The sequence below is a fragment of the Podarcis melisellensis genome, assembly GCF_964234715.1.
Source record: "Podarcis melisellensis genome assembly, chromosome: 5".
In the NCBI taxonomy this organism is placed as follows: domain Eukaryota; kingdom Metazoa; phylum Chordata; class Lepidosauria; order Squamata; family Lacertidae; genus Podarcis; species Podarcis melisellensis.
The window spans coordinates 27,592,748-27,619,667 of record NC_138537.1 but is presented as its reverse complement, the minus strand read 5'-3'; the positions used below and the strand labels follow the sequence as shown (position 1 = coordinate 27,619,667).

General features: G+C 42.2%; 1 protein-coding gene across 2 annotated transcripts; it reads left to right on the top strand.

Moving 5' to 3' along the window:
- The first annotated feature begins 627 nt into the window (after nucleotides 1-627).
- Nucleotides 628-26,812, top strand: TRPC1 (transient receptor potential cation channel subfamily C member 1). Of its 2 annotated transcripts, none has more exons than XM_081910942.1 (13): nucleotides 628-996; nucleotides 4,294-4,448; nucleotides 4,653-4,754; nucleotides 5,566-5,768; nucleotides 7,032-7,163; nucleotides 10,707-10,902; nucleotides 12,483-12,819; nucleotides 14,870-15,009; nucleotides 17,677-17,820; nucleotides 20,972-21,147; nucleotides 21,277-21,478; nucleotides 22,676-22,870; nucleotides 23,307-26,812. In XM_081910942.1, exons 1-13 carry the CDS (start codon nucleotides 861-863, stop codon nucleotides 23,532-23,534), a joined length of 2,346 nt encoding a protein of 781 aa, XP_081767068.1. In that variant the 5' UTR covers nucleotides 628-860; the 3' UTR covers nucleotides 23,535-26,812. The 2 variants fall into 2 exon arrangements, with proteins under 2 accessions (XP_081767068.1, XP_081767067.1); XM_081910941.1 differs by having other exon boundaries at nucleotides 5,566-5,774.
- Nucleotides 26,813-26,920: the final 108 nt, after the last annotated feature.

Genomic DNA, 26,920 nt, shown 5'->3' with positions numbered 1-26,920 from the left:
TTGAAAACGGATGGGATTTTCTCCTGTGGTCAGCATGGAAGGAGGAGGCACCAGCAGGCTCACACACATTTCACTGAGGTTCTTTTTCTTAAAAAACCCATAGGCTGCAAAATGGCTTGGGCCAACCCGGCAAGCTACTTCTCTTGCAATTGATAACAAGCTTCAAATGCCTGCACTTAAGCATGTTCAAGGTTAAGTTTCTAGAAAACAGAACCAGTGGGACGAGCGTTGGACCTAGGAGGCTAGGGTTCAAATCCCCACTTGGGCAGGAAGCTCACTGGGCGACCTCGGACCAGCCACTCACCTAGCCTAACCTCCCTCGCAGGATTGTTGCGAGGATGCAGTGTGGGAGGAGAACTCTTGTCTGCCACCTTGACCTTTTTGGAGAAAAAAGGGGATTGCATTGCAATGCAATCGAATTTTAATGGCCTGCGGCAGTTCCTTTCAAAATACCTCCCAGTGACCTGAATTATAGCTGTATCTATGGTCTAAAATGCGGCGGAGGAGGGATGAGAATATTTGCTCTGTGCCCCCTCCCCTGCCTGCTGATGTTTCCCAGCTGCCTCACGAGGCACGAATGAAGAGAGCGCGCGGCTGCTTAGGCCACCGCGGAGCACAGCCTCGAGACCGCGGAGCCTCCCTGCGCCTGCGCGGAGATCTCTCCCTCCTGCTTTGACATCTCCATCGCCGCTCGGCTGTTCCCCAGCCTCTTGCGTGCTAGAGGGGCGCGCTTGGCCGGCCTGGCGGGCGGCGGTTCGCCGGCTGCAGCTGCTGCGTGAGAGAAGGGGAGCGTGAGGGAGTGGAGGAAGGGCCCTTCCCGCGGCGCGGCCTCTCCCGATGGGCCTCCGCCTGGCGGGGCTATGGCTGCTCTTTACCAGAGCGCGGACCCGTCGGCCTCGGCCTCCCCTAACAAGCTGCTGGCGCTGAAGGATGTCCGGCAGGTGAAGGAGGAGACCACCTTGGACGAGAAGCTCTTCCTGCTCGCCTGCGACAAAGGTAGGGCGTCGCTTAGGACGGGCCCTTGCGGGCCTCGGATGGAGAGGAGCGGCCCGGCGTGGATTTAGGGCGGCGGCGGCGGAGGCAGCTTGACGCGCAAACCTCCGACTCGGCTCCTAAGGGTCTCTGAGGAGAGAGGGAGTCCGTGCCCCCCTCCGCTGCGCGAAAAGGGATGGATACCGGGAATATTACTGTATATTGCTACTATGGTTGTGGCCGCTATACATTGGTGGCTGAAGTGTGTTAACGGATGCTGAGCAGCCGATGAGGCTGCCCGTGAGGATTGTAGGATCCAGTTCCTGGATCACAGCTGTCAACTTTTCCCTTTTTTAAAGGGAAATTCCCTTATTTCGAATAGGATTCCTCGCAAGAAAAGGGAAAAGTTGACAGCTATGCCCTGGATTTGAATGGGTGCCTCGCTCTTTCTCAGCCTCTCTGCCTCTCACACCCGCACCCACTTCCTCACGGGATGGTGATGACCTGCACAGGTTGTTTGCTGCCTCTCAAACCCAACCTTCCTCGCACTGCCTTGTGGTTATATATATATATATATGCCACAGGGAAAACGCAAAAGCAGGGCAAGGTGGATGAAGCGCCTTCTTAGGAAGTCGGATTTAACTTGGCAGCAAAACGATTTCCTTGAATGAGCATCCTTTGGGGTGTTTTGTCTACCCTCCCAGGTTCCCAATGCATAGCTGTCAACGTTGCCCTTTTTAAAGGGAAATTCCCTTATTCCGAATAGGAGTCCTCGCAAGAAAAGGGAAAAGTTGACAGCTATGTCCCAACGTGGGGCACGTGCCCCACAGGTGGGCAATTTGGTTTTGAAGGAAGGCAATTCGAGAATGAGTTATTAACAGTTAATGGCCATTTAGGCTTCCTCTGTGTGAATAGGAGATCACTTTTAGAATAATAAGAATTATATGTCGGGGGCGGGCTGGAAAGGGTCAGGATTTAAGAGATGCTTAGATGGGGCATGGCCAAAAAACGGTTGGGAACCACTGGTCTACCCTTTGCGCAGCAGATTGAAAATGTTGCTGGCTTCTGTCCTTGAGGACGAATAGGGCTTTTCTCCCTTTCCTCCATTCATGATATTGGGAAGAGAGTTCATCTGAAATTCTGTTGGTTTCTGCATAATCAATTGAGCTCTCTTATGTCCAAGTGCTGCATTTCTGTTAGTTTGCTTTCATGGGATGCACTGCCTACTCCTGGTTGCAGTCACCTTCTGAGTTGCAAGGGTGCAGGAGACTTGGATTCAAATTCCCCACTCAAGCTGTGAAACACGCTAGGTGAACTTGGGCAAGTTGCACACTTGTGGCTTCACCTTTGCTCAAGGTTGCTGTGAGGGTAAAATGGTAGAAGGGAGGGAGAACCAGTGAACGCATTTAACTGAGGCAGGCCCTGACCACCTGAGTATTTTTTTTCCTGTTTGCAGCTTGTTCTGGCCTTGTGCCTTTCCTCCTGCCATTTATGGATGTGCAGTAGGGCAGTCAACAGAGCACTGTGTGCCTGCCCATTACAGTCATTTTCTTCATTAGTTTTTCACTCAGCCTATGCAGGGCAGACAGATTCACCACCTACAGAGTGCTCCACTAAACAGCTGGCATGGGGAATAAATGAGGGGACCATTACAATGCTGCCTCCTTCCCCAGTCATCTGGCATGTGACTTGGCTAACTCACTTTACCTTTTGACAGGCTAGCCCTGCCTGTTGGTTTTAATTTATTCTTTCACATGCATTCATGTAAAAAGTGGGAGAAACAGTAATAATCTGGAAGTGATTCTTTATATATGTGGCCAACATAAAGGTTACTGAGATTTAGAAATGTATGTAGTAAGTACAAAAATTATTAACTGCTGTTATTTTGATTGCTGTTACTCATTACGTATTTAAGGCTAATTTAATTTCCACTTTCTCTTGCTGTTGCCTTACTAAAAATTAAAAATAGATAATATCAGAAAGACATTCACATGTTATAAATTCAGCATTTCTGTCTAATATGCAAAATGTGTGAAGGCCTACTGACTTTTTTCACTTTCCCACTTGGATCCAAATAATTTGTTTTATTTAAATTTTAAAAATATGTACACAATGGGAAGAAACAGATGTAACTTACCTTGAAATATTGAGCCCATTATTTTTGGCATATTTTAAAACTAACATGGGGGTTACCTTGTGAGTTGTGTGGCTTTGGTCCTGTGGAAATATTTGAAATGGTATGACCTGTAACACTATGTGACTTTTATAATATGTCACCTCTGCTATCTTGTACAGAAAGGTAAATGTTAGAAGACGGTGGCAGAGGTTGTTATTCTTTCAGGGAGTTTGTGGGGTTGCACCTGCATCAAGAGATGTTAAATAACTATGAAGTTCAAGCATTTTTGTATAGTTGTCTTGGGGGGCGGGATTTTTTGATAAAGAGTTTCATTTCTAGAAATTCACTTGGTGGGAAGCTAATTTTTTCCTATAAAACTACTCACAATTCATCAATCATTTCTAGTTTCCTACACCTGCTGTATTATCTGCTGCTTCGTGGATAGATCTATTTTTGTATACTAATTTTCAATCAAAGGATAGTGGTTCTTCCAGTTCACCACTTGTTGCCACCATAGTTCTTCTATCTAGGATATTATTCCAGATCCTGAGTTTCTTCTCATGGACTGGAACATAACAAACAGAATAAAGTATTTAAGTGTACATGATAAAAATGTTATATACACCACATATTTACTGTACACCACACTGTGCTAATAGTATGTTAGGTGGGCAGGATGAGGGAAGGATCCTTAAAGCTTTATTTTTTCACGGGAATGTGGCAGCTGAAAGCATTGCTCATTGGCTAGGCAGTACATGTAAGGTGCAGGATCAGTGCTTGTGCACTGCAAGTATAGGATGTAGGTTTTTAAAATCTCTACTTCAAAAAGCAGTGTGGTGTCACTAAGTCAGAGTGTTAAAGCATCTGCTGCACAGAAGAACATAGAATTAAGCTTGTAGGGATGACTGAATTTAAAAGCAAGTGTAATATTTATTTGTGGTGCAGGGGTTAGAGTGTTGGACTAGGACCTGAAACATGGGGCTCTAATCCTCGCTCAGCCATGCAGATTGCTGGGTTACCAACTCTCAGCCTAACCTACCTCACAGAGTTGTTTTGAGGATAATACAGAGAAGGTGAGAGCAATGCATGGCATATTGAGCCCCTTGGAGGAAAAGAGGAATAAATATAATCTTGTATAATATAATATGATAGAATATCAGCACATAAAAAGCACTAAAATAGGTCTTTGTCTATTACTGGTTTAGGTGACTTTTACATGGTGAAGAAACTTTTAGAAGAGAATAGCTCTGGTGATATGAACATAAATTGTGTGGATGTGCTTGGGAGAAATGCTGTTACCATAACTATTGAAAATGAGAATCTAGACATACTACAGCTGCTCCTGGATTATGGTTGTCAGGTACTATAATCTTCTTCTTCTTCTTCTTCTTGATGATGATGATAGCCATTGGAATAATCGTGAGATTTAACTTCTTTTTACCTGTTGTTTCAGAAAAGAAACATTTTCCATCAGTGAACCTATCTTTGTCATTTTTGAAAATAGTCTTTTGTTCCCTAGTATGCAGGTTGCTATTACTTCTGCTTTAATGTTCCATTTTTTCAGTCTACAGATGCACTCTTGGTGGCCATTGACTCAGAGGTTGTGGGAGCTGTAGATATACTCCTTAATCATCGACCCAAACGAACCAGTAGACCAACAATTGTTGTTAGTATTACATAAATTAAAAGTATTATGCCCTATCTTAATACTGTTGTTCTGCTCAGATCTTTGTCTTAAGCACATACAGTAGTACCTTGGTTCTCGAACGGCTTAGTTGTCAAACAAATAGGCTCCTGAACGCCGCAAAGCCGGAAGTAAGTGTTCTGGTTTGCAAAAGTTTTTTGGAAGCCAAACATCCGATGCAGCTTCCACTTGAGTGCAGGAAGCTCCTGCAGCCAATCAGAAGCCACACCTTGGTTTTCGAATGGTTTCGGGAGTCAGACTCCCAGAACAGATTAAGTTTGAGAACCAAGATACCACTGTATTTGATAGTGGAAGTTTTGGAGAGTACATTTAAGTGTCTTTTGGTTATATATCTGAAAATGAGCAGGGTATTTTTTGTTTTTGTTTTCCTTTTTGGGAGAGGAATGGGTGCGGTTTTTATTTATTTGTACCCTGTAGCCTATTATAATAGGGTACCCTGTACCCTATTATCAGTACTCAGACTTGGACTGAGCCAGGGCTATCTTAGATTTAAGCAAAAGTAGAGTAGCAATAACTAGGGCTTTTTTCAGCCAGAACTCAGTTCCGGCAGCTCTAGCTAAAAGAGATGTAGTTATTAAACGGCAGTGTGGTACAAAATTAACAAGGTAAATTATATTTTCTGCCATAAGCACATTCAGTTCTGAAGATTTAAAGTTTTAAAATGTGAGAGACTGCAATAAATATATTATTTTTGGCTGTAGATTTGACAATTTTTAGATTTGATCTCTGATTTAACAATTCATAAAGCCAGGCTTCCTTCTCTCTGTTTCAGAAATTAATGGAACGTATTCAGAATCCAGAATATTCAACAACAATGGATGTGGCACCAGTCATTTTAGCTGCTCACCGTAACAACTATGAAATTCTCACTATGCTATTAAAGCAAGATGTGTCACTACCCAAACCTCATGCTGTTGGCTGTGAATGTACATTATGTACTGCCAAGAACAAAAAAGATAGCCTCCGGCACTCCAGGTTACAGTAATTAGCTGTTTATTAATGCATGTAATTTCCTTCCTGTCTTTTAGAAGAGTTAGATTTTAAGCAACCACTTGCCTGATCACTTGTAGTGAGTAAGAATCATTTTGAGAGAAAATCCGAAGTTCAGTGATAGTGCACATGCATTGCATGCAAAATATTCCAGGTTCAATCCCAGGCATCTCCAGGTACAGCTGGGAAATGGCTCTGGTTTCCTTTGTTTCAGGTGACCCAGGAGAGAAGTTTTTATAAAAGAGGGTTGGTTATCCCCCCCCCCTTTTCAGGTCATTATAAACCACAGACATGAAATAGATAATTGCATGACCTTCTGCTAAACTGAGAAGAGGATTGTCCCTTTTCTCAAGATTTTTAGCCCGCCACATATTTCGGCATGAGGGACGTGAGAGGTTTTCCCCTCTTTGTACTGTGTTCTGATATTATTTATGCAAGATTGTAATGCAGCACATAAATGGGTGGCAGGGTGGTGATGTGCCAGGGCAGGACAGACTTTTGTGTGTCCCAGCCTCCAGGCTTTTTAGCCATTAGGGAACCAGTTACATTCAGACACCCCTGTTAGTGAGTTATTGTATGATTGCAAATAGCATAGCAACCAAATATGTTCCAGCTGAATTGTACAGGATGTCTCTAATTATGTACTCAGACTTAAAGTTTGGGTTCCACTGCCAGTATAATGGGAATTCTGCAAGTATTTGCTGCAGTTTTCATTTTAATATTAGTGTGCTTATCCTTTTGAAATAGCTAATGTATCCCCCTCTATATATATATTTGCTATTGTGCAAAACTGTTAGTAGCCTGCCAAATAGCTAGTAACTTGCATTTCTCTGCTGGTCATGGAGAAAATAAGTTTTCTTCCTTAATGGCTAGCATAAAAACAAGCAGGCTAGCAGAGTAGCACTAGAGCAATCCATCCCTCATTTGTCAGCCTGATCATGAAGTTGCCACAAGACATTTTTCGCTTCTGGTGGCTACCGGATGAGTTGTTAACTACAAAGTTGAATTAATAAGCTTTCTTCAATGCTGAAGCCAAAATACACTTAAGTAATTTGCCTTAGCATGCATGATTTTGGAGAGTACCTTGGGCATTTCATGTTTCTTTTGTCGTACTGGAAATGGCTTTAAATGTAGATAAATATACCAGACACCTGAAATTAAATAGATTACAAACAAACTATGAGCTGAAAATACCATTGAATAAAAACTGGTTGACTTAAGATGTATTCTTTTATATTTTTATAACAGATTTCGTCTTGATATTTATCGATGTTTGGCCAGTCCTGCCCTAATAATGTTGACGGAGGAGGATCCAATTCTGAGAGCCTTTGAACTTAGTGCAGATTTAAGAGAACTCAGCCTTGTAGAAGTTGAATTCAGGTATCAGTAACAAAGTAATTCCTAATTCTTACTACTGTTTCCTTTTTAGTATTATGCTTCTAAATATAATTGGATCCAGGCACTTCACAAGTGAGTCAACAAAATCCCAATGATCAGTTATAAATGATATCAGAGAATTTACAGTGGAATCCTATGCATTTGTGCTTAGGATTGGTTTTGAGTTAAATCATCCATTTGAATCACATTCAAATGGGTTTAGTCATTGTTTGAGGACTATCCCGGCCTCCAGGTCTGGTCCTGACCGGAAGGATACAGTAATCAGCAAGGGAAACCCACGTGACCTGAAAGTGTTGCTGTGCAATGCCAGGTCAATGATGAATAAAACCACTGCCATCCACGACCTGATTGTGGATGGAGGATTTGACCTGGCATGTGTGACAGAGACCTGGTTGGATGAAGCAGATGGGCCTGTCCTTGCCGCTGCTTGCCCACCAGGTTTCTCTTACACACAGCAACCCAGGTCATGTGGGCGGGGAGGGGGGGTTGCAGTGATTTTTAGGAAGTCATTAGTCTGCACCAGGCGTCCTATTGGGAAGACCCAGTTTTCTGAGTGCATGTTCTGGAAGTTGGGCAATAGGGGCAGTACAGGATTCCTACTGGTGTACCGACCTCCCCGCTGCACCAAGGATTCCCTGCCCGAGCTGCTTCAGGTCGTGGCGGATATGCTCCTGGAGACACCTAGCTTGGTTGTCCTGGGGGATTTTAACATCCATGCCGACACGACCTTACAAGGAGCCGCTCGGGACTTCGTGGAAAGCATGGCCTCCATGGGGCTGTCCCTGAATAAGTCTGGCCCAACTCATAGCCACGGACATGCCTTAGACTTGGTGTTTACCTCTACGGATGTTGGTGATCTGACATTAACTAAAAGCGAAACAAAAGAAGTGCCATGGTCAGATCACTTCCTGGTGCAACTGGACTTCTCCGCAACCCTTCCCCTCCGCAGGGAGGTGGGACCGATTCGGATGGTCCGCCCCCGCCACTTAATGGATCCAATTGGTTTCCAGAGAGTGGTAGGGGATGCTTTATCCCAAGTTGATGGCCTTTCAGCTGATTCCCTGGTGGCCCGCTGGAATGCGGAGTTAACCAGGGCAATTGACTGTCTGGCTCCGAAGCGCCCTCTCCGATTGCATGGAGCCCGGACAGCCCCGTGGTTTTCCCCGGAGCTGAGGGTGATGAAACAATCGTTGAGACGGCTAGAGCGCCGGTGGCGGAAAACTCATTCTGAATCAGACCGGACACGGGTTAGAGCTCAACGTCGAGCCTACCAAGTGGCAATGGCGACGGCGAAGAGGGCCTTCTTCGCCGCCTCCATTGCATCTGCAGAAAACAGCAGCAGGAGACTTTTTCAGGTGGTTCGCAGTTTATCGGAACCACCTGTACCACCGGGGCCTGGTAGGGACCCCAAGATCTCCTGCAATGCTTTTGCAAAGTTTTTTGCAGATAAAATCGCTCAGATTCAGAAGGAGGTAGACTCCACCGTGGGAGCAGGGCCAGGGCGGGAGAGTGCTAGAGTTCTGTCTGGTCCTGTTATATGGGATCAATTCCAATCTGTTACCTCCGAGGATGGATGTGGACAGGCTGCTTGGACGAGTGAAACCGACCACCTGTCTCCTTGATCCTTGCCCATCCTGGCTGATAAAAGCGAGCCGGGAAGCGCTGGGCAATGGGCTCTGCGGGGTGGTGAATGCTTCCCTCTGTGAGGGAGCCTTCCCAGACCCGCTGAAAGAGGCGGTCATTAAACCGCTTCTTAAAAAAACATCTTTAGACCCGGCCAATTTGGCCAACTATCGCCCAGTCTCAAATCTGCCATTCTTGGGCAAGGTGATTGAGCGGGTGGTTGCTGAACAACTCCAAGCACGCCTGGAGGAAACGGACCATTTGGATCCCTTCCAATCGGGATTCAGGCCTCACCATGGGACTGAAACTGCCTTGGTCGCGCTGGTTGATGATCTCCGGCGGGCTAGGGACAAAGGTGAGAGCTGTTTCCTAGTTCTGCTGGATCTCTCAGCGGCCTTTGACACCATCGACCATAACATCCTTCTGGACCGTCTAGAGGGGCTGGGAGCTGGGGGCACTGTCATACAGTGGTTCCGCTCCTTCCTCCTGGGCCGTGTCCAGAAAGTGGTGGTGGGGGGTGAGTGTTCAGACCCCTGGGCTCTCACTTGTGGGGTGCCTCAGGGTTCTGTCCTCTCCCCCATGCTTTTTAATATCTATATGAAGCCGCTGGGAGAGATCATCAGGGGGTTTGGACTGGGTGTTCATCAGTATGCAGATGACACCCAGCTCTACCTCTCCTTTAAATCAGAACCAGTGAAGGCGGTGAAGGTCCTGTGTGAGTGCCTGGAGGCGGTTGGAGGTTGGATGGTGGCTAACAGATTGAGGTTGAATCCTGACAAGACAGAAGTACTGTTTTTGGGGGACAGGAGGCGGGCAGGTGTGGAGGATTCCCTGGTCCTGAATGGGGTAACTGTGCCCCTGAAGGACCAGGTGCGCAGCCTGGGAGTCATTTTGGACTCACAGCTGTCCATGGAGGCGCAGGTTAACTCTGTGTCCAGGGCAGCTGTCTACCAGCTCCACCTGGTACGCAGGCTAAGACCCTACCTCCCCGCGGACTGTCTCGCCAGAGTGGTGCATGCCCTAGTTATCTCACGCTTGGACTACTGCAACGCGCTCTACGTGGGGCTACCTTTGAAGGTGACCCGGAAACTGCAATTAATCCAGAATGCGGCAGCTAGACTGGTGACTGGGAGTGGCCGCCGGGACCACATAACACCGGTTCTGAGAGATCTGCACTGGCTCCCAGTACGTTTCCGAGCACGATTCAAAGTGTTGGTGCTGACCTTTAAAGCCCTAAACGGCCTCGGTCCTGTATACCTGAAGGAGCGTCTCCACCCCCATTGTTCAGCCCGGACACTGAGATCCAGTGCCGAGGGCCTTCTGGCGGTTCCGTCATTGCGAGAAGTGAGGCTACAGGGAACCAGACAGAGGGCCTTCTCGGTAGTGGCGCCCGCCCTGTGGAACGCCCTCCCATCAGATGTCAAAGAGATAAAGAATTACCTGACATTCAGAAAACATCTTAAGGCAGCCCTGTTCAGGGAAGTTTTTAATATGTAATGCTGTACTGTTTTTAACACTGATTGGGAGCCGCCCAGAGTGGCTGGGGAAACTCAGCCAGATGGGCGGGGTATAAATAATAAATTATTATTATTATTATTATTATTATTATTCATTTTTAACTCATTCCAGTCTGTATTCAGTTTGAAGGACCTTTCTTTGGTGAAATTAACATTAAAAAGACATAAGATCGTAAGAGACCTCTGCGTGAGACCAAAGGCTCATAAAGTGCAGCATCTTGGTCTTACTTGGCCCACAAGCAGGACCTGAGTGCAAGAGCACGCTCTGTACTTGTGATTCCCTGTAGCTGATATTCTGCAGCATACTGCCTCCCAAGAGTTAAAGTAAAATATATTCATCATGTCCGTTGTATGTTAGTATGCTTTTACCTTCTCCATATCCTAGAAATGATTATGAAGAATTAGCTCAACAGTGTAAAACCTTTGCCAAAGATTTGCTTGCACAAGCACGGAATTCTCGGGAGCTTGAAGTTATACTCAACCATACAGCAAGTGATGAGCATGTGGATAAAAGGGGGCTGTTAGAAGAGAGAATGAATTTGAGTCGCCTAAAGCTTGCTATTAAATACAACCAAAAAGAGGTATGTCTTTTTGTCTTTCTTTCTTTCTTTCTTTCTTTCTTTCTTTCTTTCTTTCTTTCTTTCTTTCTTTCTTTCCTAATGTATTATAAAGCTATCTGACTAATTGATGGGATAGACCAGACTATGATAGATATATATCTTCATAGGCACACTGCTTCTAATAGTTTCAAGAACCGCAGCATTAGGTAAGTAAAGAGTTGTATCCAATACTAGTCCCATCAAATGGAGAACATCCATTATGGTAGAGAAAATTGCTTGCAGAACTATGTATCCTGGGCAAAATTGCATACAAAAACATTTGTATTTGGAGAAATTCATTCTATAATGTTGATGAGTTTTCTTAAACTTCATGAATTGATGGAGAAATGTGGGGAACTGAAGTTAGGATTGGAAAAATACAAATTGAGAAGAAACTAAAATGACAGACTTGTTCATCCCTAGTTGTGAAGTTCTGTTTGTTATCTTGATCCTGAATAATTATTCTAAATTTTACCTCTTAAAAACAGAACCATTGAAATTAGAGTTCGGATATGCACAACAGGGTGAACTCCCGCTGCTCTGTCCCAACTTCTGCCAACCTAGCAGCTTGAAAGCATACCAGCAGAAGTAGATAAATAGGTACTGCTGTGGCAGGAAGTCATATTGCGTTTCCATGCGCTCTGGCTTACGTCACAGTATCACGTTGCACCAGTAGTGTCATGCTGACCTGGAAAGCTGTCTGAGGACAAACGCCGGCTCCCTCAGCTGGAAAAGCAAGATGGGCACCGTACCCCATAGTCGCATTTGATGGGATTTAACCATCCAGTGGTCCTTTACCTTTTTACATTTTACCATTACAGTTGTGGGTGGTGCTGTGGTCTAAACCACAGAACCTAGGGCTTGCTGATCAGAAGGTTGTGGTTCGAATCCCCACGATGGGATGAGCTCCCGTTGCTCGGTCCCTGCTCCTGCCAACCTAGCAGTCCGAAAGCACGTGAAAGTGCAAGTAGATAAATAGGTACCGCTCTGGCGGGAAGGTAAACGGCGTTTCCGTGCGCTGCTCTGGTTCACCAGAAGTGGCTTAGTCATGCAGGCCACATGACCTGGAAAAACCGTCTGTGGACAAACGCCGGCTCCCTCGGCCAGTAAAGCGAGGTGAGTGCCGCAACCCCAGAGTTGTCCGCGACTGGACTTAACGGTTGGGGTCCCTTTACCTTTACTACAGTCGTACCTTGGTTTTCAAACAGCTTAGTTCATGAACAACTTGGAACTCGAACATCACAAACCTGGAAGTAGGTGTTCCAGTTTGCGAACTTTGCCTCGGAAGCCGAAAGTCTGGCGCAATTTCCGAAGCTTACGATTGGCTGCAGGATGCTCCTACAGCCAATCAAAAGCCGTGCCTTGGTTTCTGAATGTTTTGGAAGACGAACAGACTTCTGGAACGCATTCTGTTCAAATACCAAGGTACGACTGTATAAGTTGTACTGTACAATTGTAATCTTACCCCGTTTTCTCCCCACTGATTTAAATAAAGCTTGAGTAATGAGTTATTGGCTACTTTGGACAGTATTTATTGATGCAGAATTCTTTTCCTATTGCAGTTTGTTTCTCAGTCTAATTGCCAACAATTTCTCAATACGGTCTGGTTTGGACAAATGGCTGGTTACCGTCGCAAGCACACGTTTAAGAAGATTTTGACTGTCTTGACAGTTGGCATATTTTGGCCAATACTATCTCTTTGTTACTTGTTGGCTCCAAAATCTCAAATAGGCCGAATAATTCACACTCCGTTTATGAAGTTTATTATTCATGGAGCATCGTATTTCACATTTCTGCTCTTGCTTAACTTGTACTCGCTTGTCTACAATGAAGATAAAAAAAATACCATGGGGCCAGAATTGGAGAGAATAGACTATCTTCTACTATTTTGGCTAATTGGTAAGTATAAAATGGTTATAAAATTAATTGTTACAACTCTAACATTGGAGCCCTGGCAATATTGTCCAGTAATGGAAAAAGACATATTTCATCTTATTTTGACAGGGAGGAGCATACCAGTCTTAATATAATTGAAGGATATATTTTTATTTTACCAGGCTTAGGTGCCATTACTATCTAGGGGTGTGACTGATTATGCTGTAGTTGGATCTACGTAGGGCATAAGAGTTGGGAGTTTTGTTTGTGTGCACAGACAATGTAACACTGCAGTAGGAAAATGAGAGAACTCTTTTGGTCTCCCATATCTTTTAAACCCTCTCCTGGTCTACATTCCTCTACTAGTTTCCTTTGAGTCTCCTTACTTATGCTAAGGAGAGAAGGCTCTATGGTCACTGGGGAACCCCATACCTTTGAAGGGAAAAATAATGTCCCAGTGATTCTTAAGGTTTCTAAAAAGATGCCAGAGGTGAAAGTCTCGTAAGAATTCAGCCAAACAACAAAGTACCATTAAAAGACTTAAATGTGGACAGGCATGTTCGTTGTTGGTTCATGCAACTCTTCTATTTCATATATGAACTGTAGGGTGAGGGGGTCTAAAAAAAGGTGGATGTCATATCACAGAAGCTGAATACCTTCACATCTTCTGTTGTGTAGACTTTCTTCTCTTTCCCCACCTTCAGTACTGGAAGTGAGTCGGGGTGGGGAGAAAAGTACTTGAAGTCATAAAAATGTAGCAAGTTAAGGCAAGGGAAGGGGATGAGTTTAGTTCTTATCAGGTTGCATCTTTGGCTGCAAAAAAATTGGAATTACACAGACCTGTGACAGGCACCCACATATCTATTTTACCCCTCAACAGCAACAAAAAAGTTGGAATTGTCATATATTATAGTTGTACATTCCATTTTCATACATGAAAGTAATACTTTGTAAGAAGTTTTCAGGTATGAGAAGTAGTCCCTGTGGTGCTGATTCACACATAGCTGGAGTATGCCTGGTGTGGGAGCATGAAAATGTGTGTCTCCAGCCCATACACAGCAAAGCTGTGATGTTGTTATTTTGTACTTTTCCGCCCCCTTTATATGGAAGGAAGGATTGTGTAAATCATTCCTACAGTCCACATAACAAGTTTTATGAAAATAGAACTTAAATATTCATAGACTTGCACCATGTCTATAGAGAACTCTGTTCCTTGAAGTGTGTCAGCTGTCTTTCCAGAAACAGTTTGCAGATTATCTGAAGTAACTACCGAACCAGCAGAGGGAGCATGGATCACTACTTTTCAACATTGTTTGTTAAAATGAATTCAGCAACCTTTGCTATTATTTTCTAAATGCAAATGAAATTACAGTTGTACTTGGGGCACTAAACCGTAACTTAATCTTTTGTGAAGCACACTGCTTAAATAATAATGGCCCTATATATTCTTTATGCTCAGTTTGGAATTGTGTATGTTGCTATTATTACAAATGTTTGATAGTAAAGTAGTATAGAATGTACTGGGGGGGGGGAGCATAATGTGACATTGACTAGAAATTTAAAAACTATTAACATTTACTATTGACATAAGAGTATGTCATTTACATAGAAGAGGTTTTTTTTCCTTAGTAAGAGATGTAGATACAGACATTGCTTTTGAGACTCACTTCTTGCTATTTTTAACCACACTGATTATGACTTTGAAAAGAGAGACTAGAATATGAAAGGCTGCTAAAGGATAGCACCAACATTGCTTGAGTTTTGACTCCAGGTTAAAATGTGGCTATCTACCCAAGCCACTATAGTGGTACCCTTGCTTGGCTGTTGTAGTTATGTTGTTAGCATAATTCCCACTGTCTTTTAGAAGGTGTGGATCCCTTATTGCATGTTTTAACCCAATGCTTCTTTGGCAGTACACACAGTTCTTAAGTTCCTCTGCTCCCCATTACTCTGGGGTGGGGGGTGGGGGAGGGGTACTTTTGTAGTTGATGGAAAGACACATAGAATACACTGAAATCACTGTGAAATGAATCTAGTCTATCTCACTAACTGCATTCTGTTTCTCTGCTCTAAGGAATGGTGTGGTCAGATGTTAAAAGGCTCTGGTATGAAGGCTTAGAAGACTTCTTAGAAGAATCCCGAAATCAACTTAGTTTTGTCATGAATTCTCTCTATTTGGCAACTTTTGCTCTCAAAGTAGTTGCCCATAACAAGGTAAACATCAACTCAATGTTTGATAACACTGTGTTGTGCAGAATCCTGTATAACCTTTTAAAAAAATAAGTTTAAAAAATGTTTTAAAACAACAAAACTCTTGGTGGTTGACACCAGCATAAAATTACGCTGTTTTTCAAAATGGAGGGTGTCCTAGGAACACTCATTCTTAATTTAAAGCCTCAAAGTATGTCTTTGATTTCAGTCTCTATATATTTAGCACTAGTAGAGAAAGTAAGCATGTGAAGATCTAGCTGCATTTTGAGTCTTTCTGTTTTCTTATGTTTCTGGTGTGTTTGATGGTGTATTCGAGTGTTTTTATTCTATTATAGAAAAAAAGGATGTGACCCAACAGCAACGTTGCTATTCATCAAAGTAGATTTGTAGTCTTATCTGAAATTAGTTGCATTCATTGTTGTCATCCATCTGGAGTGTGACTCTGGGGGTGAAGCTAAACTGCAGGAGAATCACAGCGTCTCCTGTGGATGCAGAGACTGGTAATTCGTAACTGCTGCCTCCCGCCTTGTTTCTGCTGCAGTAGCAGCACCAAAGTGACTCCCTGGGGTGCGGAGCCTGGCTAGTGTGTATGGAAGGCCTGGTCTGCCCAGATGACAAGGCCACCCCCTCTTGACCTCACAGATGTGACCCAAAGGAAAGCAGAGCATTCATAAGTCTCATGTATTGTGCACATATTATAAAATGAAACTGGGGATTTATGTGCCATATGAGTATATAATACAGAGGCTTATACACCAGACTCCTACTAATTCTAATTAGGCACATTTTTTTCCATTGAAGGCTGTGTTACAAGTTTTAGCTACAGCCTAGAATCATAGAATTGTGGAGATAGAAGGTATCCTGAGGGTCATCTAGTCCAGCCCCCTGCAATGCAGGAATAAATATTCCCTTTATTTTCTTGGAGAATATTTGTGAAACATTGGCTTATTTGCGATGATCAGCAAATCATCTGTTTTCCTAAAGATGATGTAATCTGATTAACTTATACATCGCTTTGCTTTAAATCCTCTATCCTTCTTTCCCTTACAATAACTTTGGGTGGAGTGCTGCTTACACTCCAATTTTACGCATAAGTCATTAAGACTTAGAATTGTGACTTGCTGAAGGCCACAGAGCCAATGGCAGAAGCGAGACTGGGGGAAGAGGGGGAATTTTCATCAGGACCGCATGGAGAAAGGCTTTAAGGCCTTTCCATCAGTGCCATTATCCTGATAATGATTGGGGTTTGCAGCTGATGCTTAAAGCACGCGTGGGTAGTGATGAACACACAGAGAGATGTAAATGCTGATACATATTTCTTGTACTGTGCAGTTTGGCCCTAAGGGAGTGTGGCTGCATTTGATACATCCATCCTTTGTGCTTCCCTTCCCTTTCATTTTCTCTTCACTTTAGATTACAAGCTTCTTTGGGACCTTTTTATTTTTAAATGCAGGCCGCTAAAGTATTGGGCACATTAATCATATAATCATATATAATAATTACATGGGCTTTTCTTCATGATAATAATGTATGTGCAGCTTTTTAATTTTGCACCCCTTGGTTTGGTGTGATATCTATCTTACTAGTCTCTGCAGTACAGTGTTCCTTCTGCATCTACGTTAACTGGTAGATATTAGTCACAATTTGCTCCCAACCCAAGATTTGAATCCAGGTTATGAATCTTGAGTGAGGAATATACCCTGATGAGGATTAATCATTGTTAATGTTAATACAAACATAATATTGAACAATGGCCAAGAGTCACAAGGAAACGTGCTCTTGAGGGAAGGGTCTGTAGACAGGGGCATGTGATCTACTGCCCACTCCCAGTCATGACTAATGGAGGGAAAACAAATCTGTACCAGCCTTAATGGATGGCAGAAATCGTCTTGCTGCAACTGTATTAACCTGAACCACTCAGATATTCTTTCCTCATGTGGCTGAATCTTCAGAGTTGCCTTTCTTTATCTTGGAGTGCAAGATAAAGCTGTATCTTCTTAGCTCCGCTTGCTAGTCATGTAAGAACCTTCCAGATTAAATAGGCTTATATCTATCCTGACAAAATATTGCCTTGAGTCAGAAAATCTCATTCAAATAAAGCTAGCTTATATTTTAGACAGAAATAAATTGAGTGTAAAAAAAAAGTCAGTAGGGCAGCTGTTTGATCATTGGTCCATTATTTTACCTCATTCAGTGCTGGATCTTGTCCTGGATTGTTAGCAGCTGGAGAATACTCCTGTTTCTTTGCAGCCTCCTGTTGGCTACATTCAGTAGCAATGTCAAGGCATGCTTTGTTATGAGCAAGCCTCAGGGTGGTGTGTTCCTTCATTGTCTTGCCATCTCTTCTTTTTACATGAGTGGGCGGATTTGTGACAAATTGTAGTCATCCAAAATACACAGAGCATTGGTTTGTGCAAATCAGTGTTCACTGCATTTGGATATAACAGCAAAATATCATTATCCTGCAAATTATAAACCATGACTCCTGATCTTTGCCTCTCACAACTTAAAAGGGGGAAAAGAAATGTGTGACTCCTGGTGCTTGCTGCAGTTTGTTCATGGTTGGAATATAGGCTACAATCAGATAGTGTGTGTCATTGGTTGATGAAAGCTGTCGCTGGATTATCTATTACAACTTAAAGTAACTTCAACTTCTTTCAAAAACTCTAGTTCCATAATTTTGCTGAGAGGAAGGATTGGGATGCCTTCCACCCTACCCTGGTGGCAGAAGGTCTGTTTGCTTTTGCCAACGTTCTGAGTTACCTTCGACTTTTCTTCATGTATACAACAAGCTCTGTCCTAGGGCCACTTCAGGTAAGTTGTCCTAGGGAGAAAATGCCTAGGCGTAATTGCCTCTGGTTTTTTCAGATAGACTCTCTACTTATATTTCAATTTCTATCATTGTGTGTATTGATAGTTATTCTTTCTGTAGTTGGATAGTGACCTGATTATGTGGGCTTATTGGGGCATATAAAGTGGTGGTTCTTTCACTGGGCTAGAAACTTTAGAAATGAAACGAAAATGGCATTACACATGGTACACAAAGGAGTGCAGCATCCTTTAAAAAGGAAATTGCTTTATGTGCCATTCGAAGGTGAATTGAGATCAAAGCGTTAGCAGCACATCCTATTTATAGTGCCAGATATTCTGGAAATAATTCAGAGGCCTAGTTCCAAAGATATCTAGTTGTGTGACAACAGCAACCAAGGAAGGTAATATAAAAGAGTGCACACCTGTCTGTTAGACACGGCTCAAAGAGCCATATTATTGTTGTGTTCGTCCCCGATTACAGTTAACACATGAGACATATAAGAAAAAACATCAAATGTTACCCATAAGACACTTTGTGTCACAGCAGGGAGAGTTCTCCAGTTTTTATTCCTTTCCATCTTACCAACTTAATCTCATTTTCTATTGCAAATTCCTCAATAGTACAGGGAGGCAACATATTGAACATTAAAAAGTCCGTATTCATTTTTGAAGACATTCACTATGTAACGTACATATTTATTTATGTATTGCAACTATAACATCCATTTATATTAGCCCTCTATGTAGTGAAGTCAGAAATCCAGTTGTACATAAACAGGCAACAGTCACCCCATTCAGTGGCACACTGGAGCTTTAGTTGCTCTTGTTGGCGACCATAGACTGACCCACATACTTTTCCAAAAGTAGGTTGTGACTTTCAAATGCCCATAAACTGCACCCCATCAGTGAAATGAAACACATATTACTGCAGCATCATATATACTTTCAAAGCAGTTTGCCATCTTCCTTTATCTCAAACTGTGAACTCTATTAATAAATGCTTTGAAAAGTTGAATAAATTGATGTTTATATTTATTGTAAGTTGCTTTGCGTGGACAGGCGGAGTCCCCAGATCCCGAGCGGTCTCCCCCGTCATGTGGAATAATGACTCAAGACAACATGCTATGGGATTAAATTGGCCACACCTTTATTAAATTTCAAATGTGGGTAGACCTTGGCTCAGGCATTGGGCGTTCTCCCTCCCCAGTCCCCAGCCGGGGACCTAGGGAGCATCAGGGTCATCCAGTGTGTGTGTGGGGATGGGTTGGCTCTGGAGAACACATGTTCGAGCAGAGATAGCCGCCCCCGTTACGCCGCCGCTGCAGGGGAGAGCAATGACAACCTTTCGGCGTACGGTCAAAGCCTCCCATCAGAAACCCTTTTAACGGGGAACCCTGGTATCACCGCTGCAAAGAGGAAGATGGACTAAAGGATTCCTCCCAAGGCCTGATACTGCCAAAGTTGTGACGTTTTGCTACGGGAAAGGCGAAACCTGCCAATGCAGGGAAATTCCTTTCTGGCCCTTTAACAGCGACCTTAACGTAGCAGCGCCCGCATACCTGTGAAGAAAAGTTAACATGCAAAACTTGTGAAGAAAAGTTAACCTGCAAAATAAGACATTAACTGAGGGTGGGTAGGGTGGGAGAAGCTCTGGAGCCAAGTGAGGATTCCCAGGTAAGATCCTCCCTCTCTTGTGTGGGCAGGTAACCCCCACCCTCCTGGCCTGGTCTCCTTGGCAACGCTTCCCCCAGGTGGGATTGGACAACAGACTGAGGTAGGCGGAGACCTCCAGGTATCCCACCTGAGGGAAGGCAAAGCCAAGCCTATGTTGTTGGAGCCGCTCCAGATCTAGGGGCTGCGTGCGTCCACGCAAAGGGCGCCCCCCGTTTTAAGCGGGGAGCGGTCATTGTGGATACACGGGTCAAAATGCAGGATGGATATATCCTAACTTCACTGCTACTAAAAACAGTCTTTACAATAATCTTTATAATAAGATTGTTTTTGTGTAACAAACGCTTCAGATTTTCACAAAAAAGTGTCTTCTACAAATGTATAACACTTTGTAGGTATAATGCTGACTACTAAAGTTCATGCCTAAATTATAGCTACCCTTAACAGGATTTGTTTTGTCATCCTATTAATCTCTCTGGGCAGTAAAAAAAGAATCTGGTACCCCTAGTATCTGTGCAGTACTCCAGAGAAAGTTCTATAGCCCTTCCCATTTTTGTTTTAGGGTTAGTGTAAAACAGGGATAGCCAACATAGTGCATTCTAGATGTTGTGGAGTACAATTCACATCATCCTTGATCATTGACAATGTTGGCTGGGGAATATAAAAATTGTAGGCGCAACATCTGAGGGGTACTACATAGGCTAACCCTGCTATAGAAATTATACATCAGAAGCTTTAAATCTCTTTATTAATTTCATAACCCAATCCTATGCATATTTACTCATAAGTCTGCGATCTTTTGCATTCATGCTTGGATGTAAACCTCATTGAACATAGTTAAAGTTTTCATACCATCTTCAGTCATGAAATTGTTGAAGATTATATGTATATACATACGTAGTTTTATTTGTATGCTGCCTTTCCGTAGTTTAAAACCATGCTCAGGATGGCTTCTAAAATGAAAAAGTACGTAATTACAAGAATAACAAAAGTTGTCATAAATAAGTAAAACATCAAAAACGTATGCAACCAAATTGAACAATTTCCACATAAATCATAATAAGATCTCAAATAAAGATACGAAAAGTAATATCAGCAACATAACTCCTTAAACAATACCCCAGATTATCATTGATTCTACGTGTTATAGTTATTATTTTTGCTTCAGACATATCATTTGAGTTAAGGAAACAGTCTGTATTTTGCTTTTACTATGAGAATAAAAATGATTCAGGATAAAATAGCATGTGTGTTTGTACAGTACAGTACAATAAAATTTAATTCTTGTAGTCTGTGGTTTTATTACAGCTCTCTCCCAACAGTGTTCAGAACAGCTGCTTGACTTTTTTATAGTGTTGTGAATTTGGTCAGGAAAATCTGCTTTCCTGGAAATAGTTTTTCTGGCATGCCTTCTTAATATGCAATCACCATTTGATATTTCATAGCTGTTTAAAACTGAGAACAAATCAATATGTTCCTACAGATTTCAATGGGGCAGATGTTGCAGGACTTCGGAAAATTTCTTGGAATGTTTCTTCTTGTGTTGTTCTCATTCACCATTGGGTTGACCCAACTGTATGATAAAGGGTTCACAGTGGATGAAGAAAAGGACTGTGCTGGGATTTTCTGTGAGCAGCAAAGCAATGATACCTTCCACTCGTGAGTTTCATAGTGTTGATTGAGATCACAGTTTTTCTTTTATAGAACATGAATGCATTGATTCCATTGATCTGGCCTTTAATGCACAGTAACTACTTGATCTAACTACAGTTTTTCTTTTCCCCCCAGATTTATTGGCACCTGCTTTGCCCTTTTTTGGTACATATTCTCTCTTGCACACGTAGCCATTTTTGTCACGAGATTTAGCTATGGCGAAGAACTACAGTCTTTTGTGGGCGCTGTTATTGTTGGCACATACAATGTAGTAGTTGTAATTGTCCTTACCAAGCTCTTGGTGGCGATGCTCCATAAAAGCTTTCAGCTGATAGCGGTAAGTGTTTTGAAAACAAGATTTATTGTATTTTAAGTGTCAACAGTGCTCTTGATTCTGTATAGCACAATAATGTGGGGCTTGATCCGGAAGCTGCAGTTAGTGCAGAATGCTAGAACACAATTGCTGACAGAAGTGGGGTCTTGTCAGCATATAACACCTGTGCTCAGGTATCTACACTGGTTGCCAATTTGCTGCCAGGCTGGGCTCAGGCTGCTATTTTTAGCACATATAAACCCCTTAACAATTTGGGTCCCTTTTATGTACGAGATTGCTTTACCCCACATGTGCCCACTCAGCCACTTCGATCAGCGGAATTGTCCCTTCATCAGGTGACACAAAATGCCCATTCCACATTTGTAAGAGCTTGATCATTTAGTGTGGCAGCACCTGTACTTTGGAAATCCTTGCCCATTCAGATCAAGCAGGTGCCTTCACTGTACAGTGGTACCTCGGGTTAAGTACTTAATTCGTTCCGGAGGTCTGTTCTTAACCTGAAACTGTTCTTAACCTGAAGCACCACTTTAGCTAATGGGGCCTCCCGCTGCCACCGCGCCGCCAGAGCACGATTTCTGTTCTCATCCTGAAGCAAAGTTCTTAACCTGAGGTACTATTTCTGGGTTAGCGGAGTCTGTAACCTGAAGCGTATGTAACCTGAAGCGTCTGTAACCCGAGGTACCACTGTACTGTTTTCGACACCTGCCCCAAACATTCTTGTTTGGACAAGCTTACCCAGAGACTTAGGAATGTATGTGTTAAAGTGTGGTTGTGGATTTCACACGATTTTACTGTTTTATCTTTTTGTAAACTGCTTTGAAGTTGGGGTTTTTTTACAATCAAGCAGTTTATAAATTTTATGAAACAAATAATAGACATGTAAATACATGGTGGTAAAATAGGTATTGTCGGGAATTCTGGCCCCATTATGAACTGAGCCCAAGCCTCTACCCAAGTTTGAGCCTGGTTCTTGGTGGGTTTGCTGTCAGCCATCTCTTCTTCTCACCTGCAGCACCCTTACAAAGGGGAGAAGAAAGCTTCATGCACATGATTAAATACTGGGTGCATCTTTTTCTTTGTGCATGTATGGGGGTTGCACTTTTGTGTGTGTTAATTCCCTGTCACTTGGTTTTGTAATTTATAATCACCGCTCAGCAGAACCTTTTAATATCTGTTTTTCCAACCCTCCCCCCAATTTAGAATCATGAAGATAAAGAATGGAAATTTGCTCGTGCCAAGCTCTGGCTTAGCTATTTCGATGATAAATGTACGCTACCACCACCCTTCAATATTGTTCCATCTCCAAAGACTATATGCTACCTATTTAACAGCCTCAGCAAGTGGATCGGCTCTCATACATCATCTGGCAAAGTCAAGCGACAGAATAGTTTAAAGGTAAGACATAGAAACATAGAATCATAGAATTGTAGAGTTGGAGGGTCATGTAGTCCAATTCCCTGCAAATAGTTATAAAATACTAACAGGGAGTGCCCAGCGGTGCCCAGGAATTTTTAAAAACCAAAAGATACAGTGATTTGTAAATGCAGATGAGAAGAAATTAGAATTTGTTGATGGTTGTCGTGTGTGTCTGTGCATGCTATACAGGCTGAAGCAGTCAAAATGCAGATTGCACTTCAAGACACATCATAAGATGCATATGTGCAGCATATTATTAAGGAGTTAAGCATGTAGCACTTTAGCTAATGGGGCCTCCTGCTGCCGCTGAAGCAAAGTTCTTAACCTGAAGCACTATTTCTGGGTTAGCGGAGTCTGTAACCTGAAGCGTATGTAACCCGAGGTACCACTGTAATATGTCACTGTTTGCTTACAGGAGTGGAGAAATCTGAAGCAAAAGAGAGATGAGAATTACCAAAAGGTAATGTGTTGTTTAGTTCATCGTTATTTGACTTCCATGAGACAGAGAATGCAAAGCACTGATCAAGCGACTGTAGAAAATCTCAATGAGCTACGGCAAGACTTATCAAAATTCCGAAATGAAATGAGAGACCTGCTTGGGTTCCGGACTTCAAAGTATGCTATATTTTATCAAAGAAACTAGGAATCAAGGTTTTAAATAAAATGCCTAAATTTAGACACATTCATTGGAATATATTTATTTTCAGCCCAAATAATAAATGATGGAAATTTCTTCTTGTTACATTTTTAAAATGCCATTGCATGTAATGCAGCCAAACTCAATTGTGAAGAAAGTAACTTTTTTTTTGTTTTTTTGAGGCTTTTTATTAAGTATACAAAATGTAAAATTTGTACATAGTCTGCCAAATGCAAATGTAGAGTTTGTAATGTGTCATTAACAATTGGATCTCAGAATTTAGGCTGCATTCCTATCCCTTGGAGAAAGCACCATTCAATTCAATAGGACTTACTTCTGAGTAGATAGACATGGTTAAGATTATGATTTGTTTGCACACATTTGCATTTTTGAGAAGGAAACAGTAATTGAATCTCCATCCCCAAGACCAATATAGGTCAGGCAGCACAAATAACTATATTTACAACATTAAAAGAATTGTTATCCTTTCAAGTAGAAGTATATATGTGAGGAAGATATTGGAATACTTTAAAAGAGCACATTTGTGAAAAGGCTATCAATAAAGTTCACATAATACATTTTTAAAAAGCTATGAAAAGCCATATCATTATAACAATAATATTTGTCATTCTTGTACTCCACTCTACTGAATGATACCAAAGATATCACTTTGGAACTTGAATGATAATATTTTAGAAAATAGTTGAGTAAATTGCTGATAGATAATTCTAAGGTGTCATCTGTGTCCATGCCTTTTGGCTCTATTTAAATCAATTTGATTTCAAGTGAGTTCCTAAATTCACACTTACCGCACAGTACTGTACACGAAATACAGATTTTTCAGTTGTGGGCCCCAGACTCAGTGTTGAAATTGCAGTAAACACAGGGCAACCACTTGGGATTTAAACAAGCCACAACTTTATTGATTACAGATGTCAACAGGTTTGGACATAGGCATTTGGTGTGAGGGAGAGGGGGTGAGGAGAACCCCTGGCACTGAGCGCTTCCTGGCACCCCACTACACTTGCCGCTGCTGCCTCCTGTAGCCCCGAAATCCTACCCTGCTATTAAGGATTGGCACTTAAAAGTGCCTTTTGTTCAACAATCTGTTGCCACTCACTGAAGAAAACACTTGGGAGGCCCAGCTTTCAGTTTCAGACATTTCCAAGGCCCAGGATCTTCTTTGGGAGCCTCCTGGCAATGTCCTTTTTTGGCAGAGACCAAGCTGTGACTGAAAACAGCCCAGGCTCGGCTCCTTTATATGCCATGGGAACAGACCAGATGGAAGCCAAGAAGACTAAGTCTTCCTTCTGGTCTGCCCCCAAGCTGCACCCACAAGCTTGACTGTGATTGGCTGAGACCATGGCTGAGCCCCAGCAGTCAGCATAGCTTGCGGGGGGAGGAAGCAATGTTCGACCAGGCCACGGTGAAGCCAGGCAGGCACCTGCTGCCGCCACCTGTGCGGGACCTATATAGATATCGTACAGATGACAATGAAAGGAATTCAAAGCTGGTCTTCTGAGATCACAGCATTAGCTGTTACAGTAGCCTTCCCCAACCTGTTGCCTTCCAGATGTTATGAACCACAGCTCCCGACAGTTATGCTGAAAGGTTGGGGAAAGCTGCAATAGGCAAGCACTCTTTGTTATAACACTGTTGATGAAATGACACCTTGCTGTCATGCTGAAGCATTTCTTAGAATGGAAATTCTCTGCGTGTATATGTACACCTATGCATAAGGATTGAGAGATTATGGCAGCACCAGTTCTAGTTATCAGTGGGTCAAGGTAGATGCAGTGAACTTAAAACTCATGGATTTAATTGGAAGCATCCCAGATTTTAATGGGATTGGGTCCTGTGTGTTCATGGGAAATACTTTATGAAGACATTAATGGTTTTGTCCTTATACTTCCTGTTTTGAATGCATTTTGCTTTTGCATTTTATCACTTATTTATATAATAAGTATTGTCATTATCTGCTGTTTCATTCTACTTGAGGGATTGTTAGTACGGAATACTGATGCTGTTTACTTGGAAAGGAAAACCCTTAATTCTATGCCATGGTTAATACTTAGCACACCCATAGTGACAAAATGTTATTTCTGCACAGGGCACTGGTGTGCTTAAGTCTCATTGATGTCATGCGGTGTAAATATAGTAGGAATTGCTGTTGTCTGACTTTATATTAGCTTGCAGAATTTAAGGGCAAAAGGTGCTGGTCTCCTTGTAGTGTAAATCGGGATGAATGAGGGAACAAGGTTTAAGTAAATATTCCTCCTATTTATTGTAATGATGTTTTTATGAAAAAATAATATATTTTGTATATTAAAAAGATATATGTGTGACTTCATTAGAAAGAATGCAGATTACCTAAAGATTTTTTTTTTAATTGTATGTAGACTTCAATATAAATAATGACTCAATCCAGTTTTATGAAAAAGCTGGTGGCTTAAGATATATGAATGCTTTGTGCCATATGTTATATCTTGTCTGTTGAAACACTAGAGAAACAGAATAAATAACTATTTTTTGCGGGGGGAGGCAAATGCTGACCTAATGGATAATCTAAGAATCTGTTCAGAAAAATTGTTGCTATTGATACCATATGCAGTATATCACATGAAACTGTGCTTTGGAGATCTTAATTGTAAAATGCGGAACAAAAGCTACTTTTTTTGTTACACTATCCCCCCCCCCCTGTTTTCCTGCCTTTTTCATGCAACCAGATTATAAACTGTGCTTCTGCTTTTTAAAAAGGCTTTATAGAAATAAATGAGAAAACCTGTGTTTTCCAGGTTCTTACAACTAATTTGAGGGGCCCTTTACAGAATGTTTATCTTGTGGTACTGTGGTTGTAACTATTTTTAAGGAGTAGTTACAAATGATTTGCTCCAAATCTAGTCTTCTCTCAGATGTTATGTTTCTGGTTTTTTTAAAAAAAATCTTGCCATTATCATTCCACAAGCACACAGCACGAATAGCACAAAATAAGTGATGCAGGAAAAAACTCAGAAGAAAACCTGATGAGAATGTGTTTTGCTGCAGAATTCAGGATTTATACTGTATACAATGCAGAATCCAATAAGGTACGACAGCGGTTGATGGCTTTCTGCTGATGAGCCAGCGGATGTCTTTGGGGTAATCCTTCCAGACTTCATTGTGTTTCAAAGTGAATTTGCATTTCATATCATTCTTGAATTGGATACTTCTGTAATTTAAGCTTTTTTAAAGAGTTGTTTCATTTCCTAATAAGCTTTTTGACATTAAAGAATTGTTGCCTAAAAGCTCAGGTGATTAATTTGTTTCATTTGTATCTTGTCTTTTTCATGGAGCTCAGGACATCATTTTTTCCTCTCGAAGTCCTTGTGAGGTGTGATTGGCTGAGATCATGT

What these genes read in the sequence shown, in the direction of transcription:
- TRPC1 (XM_081910941.1), top strand. Translation starts at nt 861, where the DNA reads ATGGCTGCTCTTTACCAGAGCGCGGACCCGTCGGCCTCGGCCTCCCCT. An exon ending in AAGTAGTTGCCCATAACAAG is followed by an intron (nt 15,010 to 17,676) that starts GTAAACATCAAC and finishes CAAAAACTCTAG; the next exon opens with TTCCATAATTTTGCTGAGAG. An exon ending in AGCAATGATACCTTCCACTC is followed by an intron (nt 21,148 to 21,276) that starts GTGAGTTTCATA and finishes TTTTCCCCCCAG; the next exon opens with ATTTATTGGCACCTGCTTTG.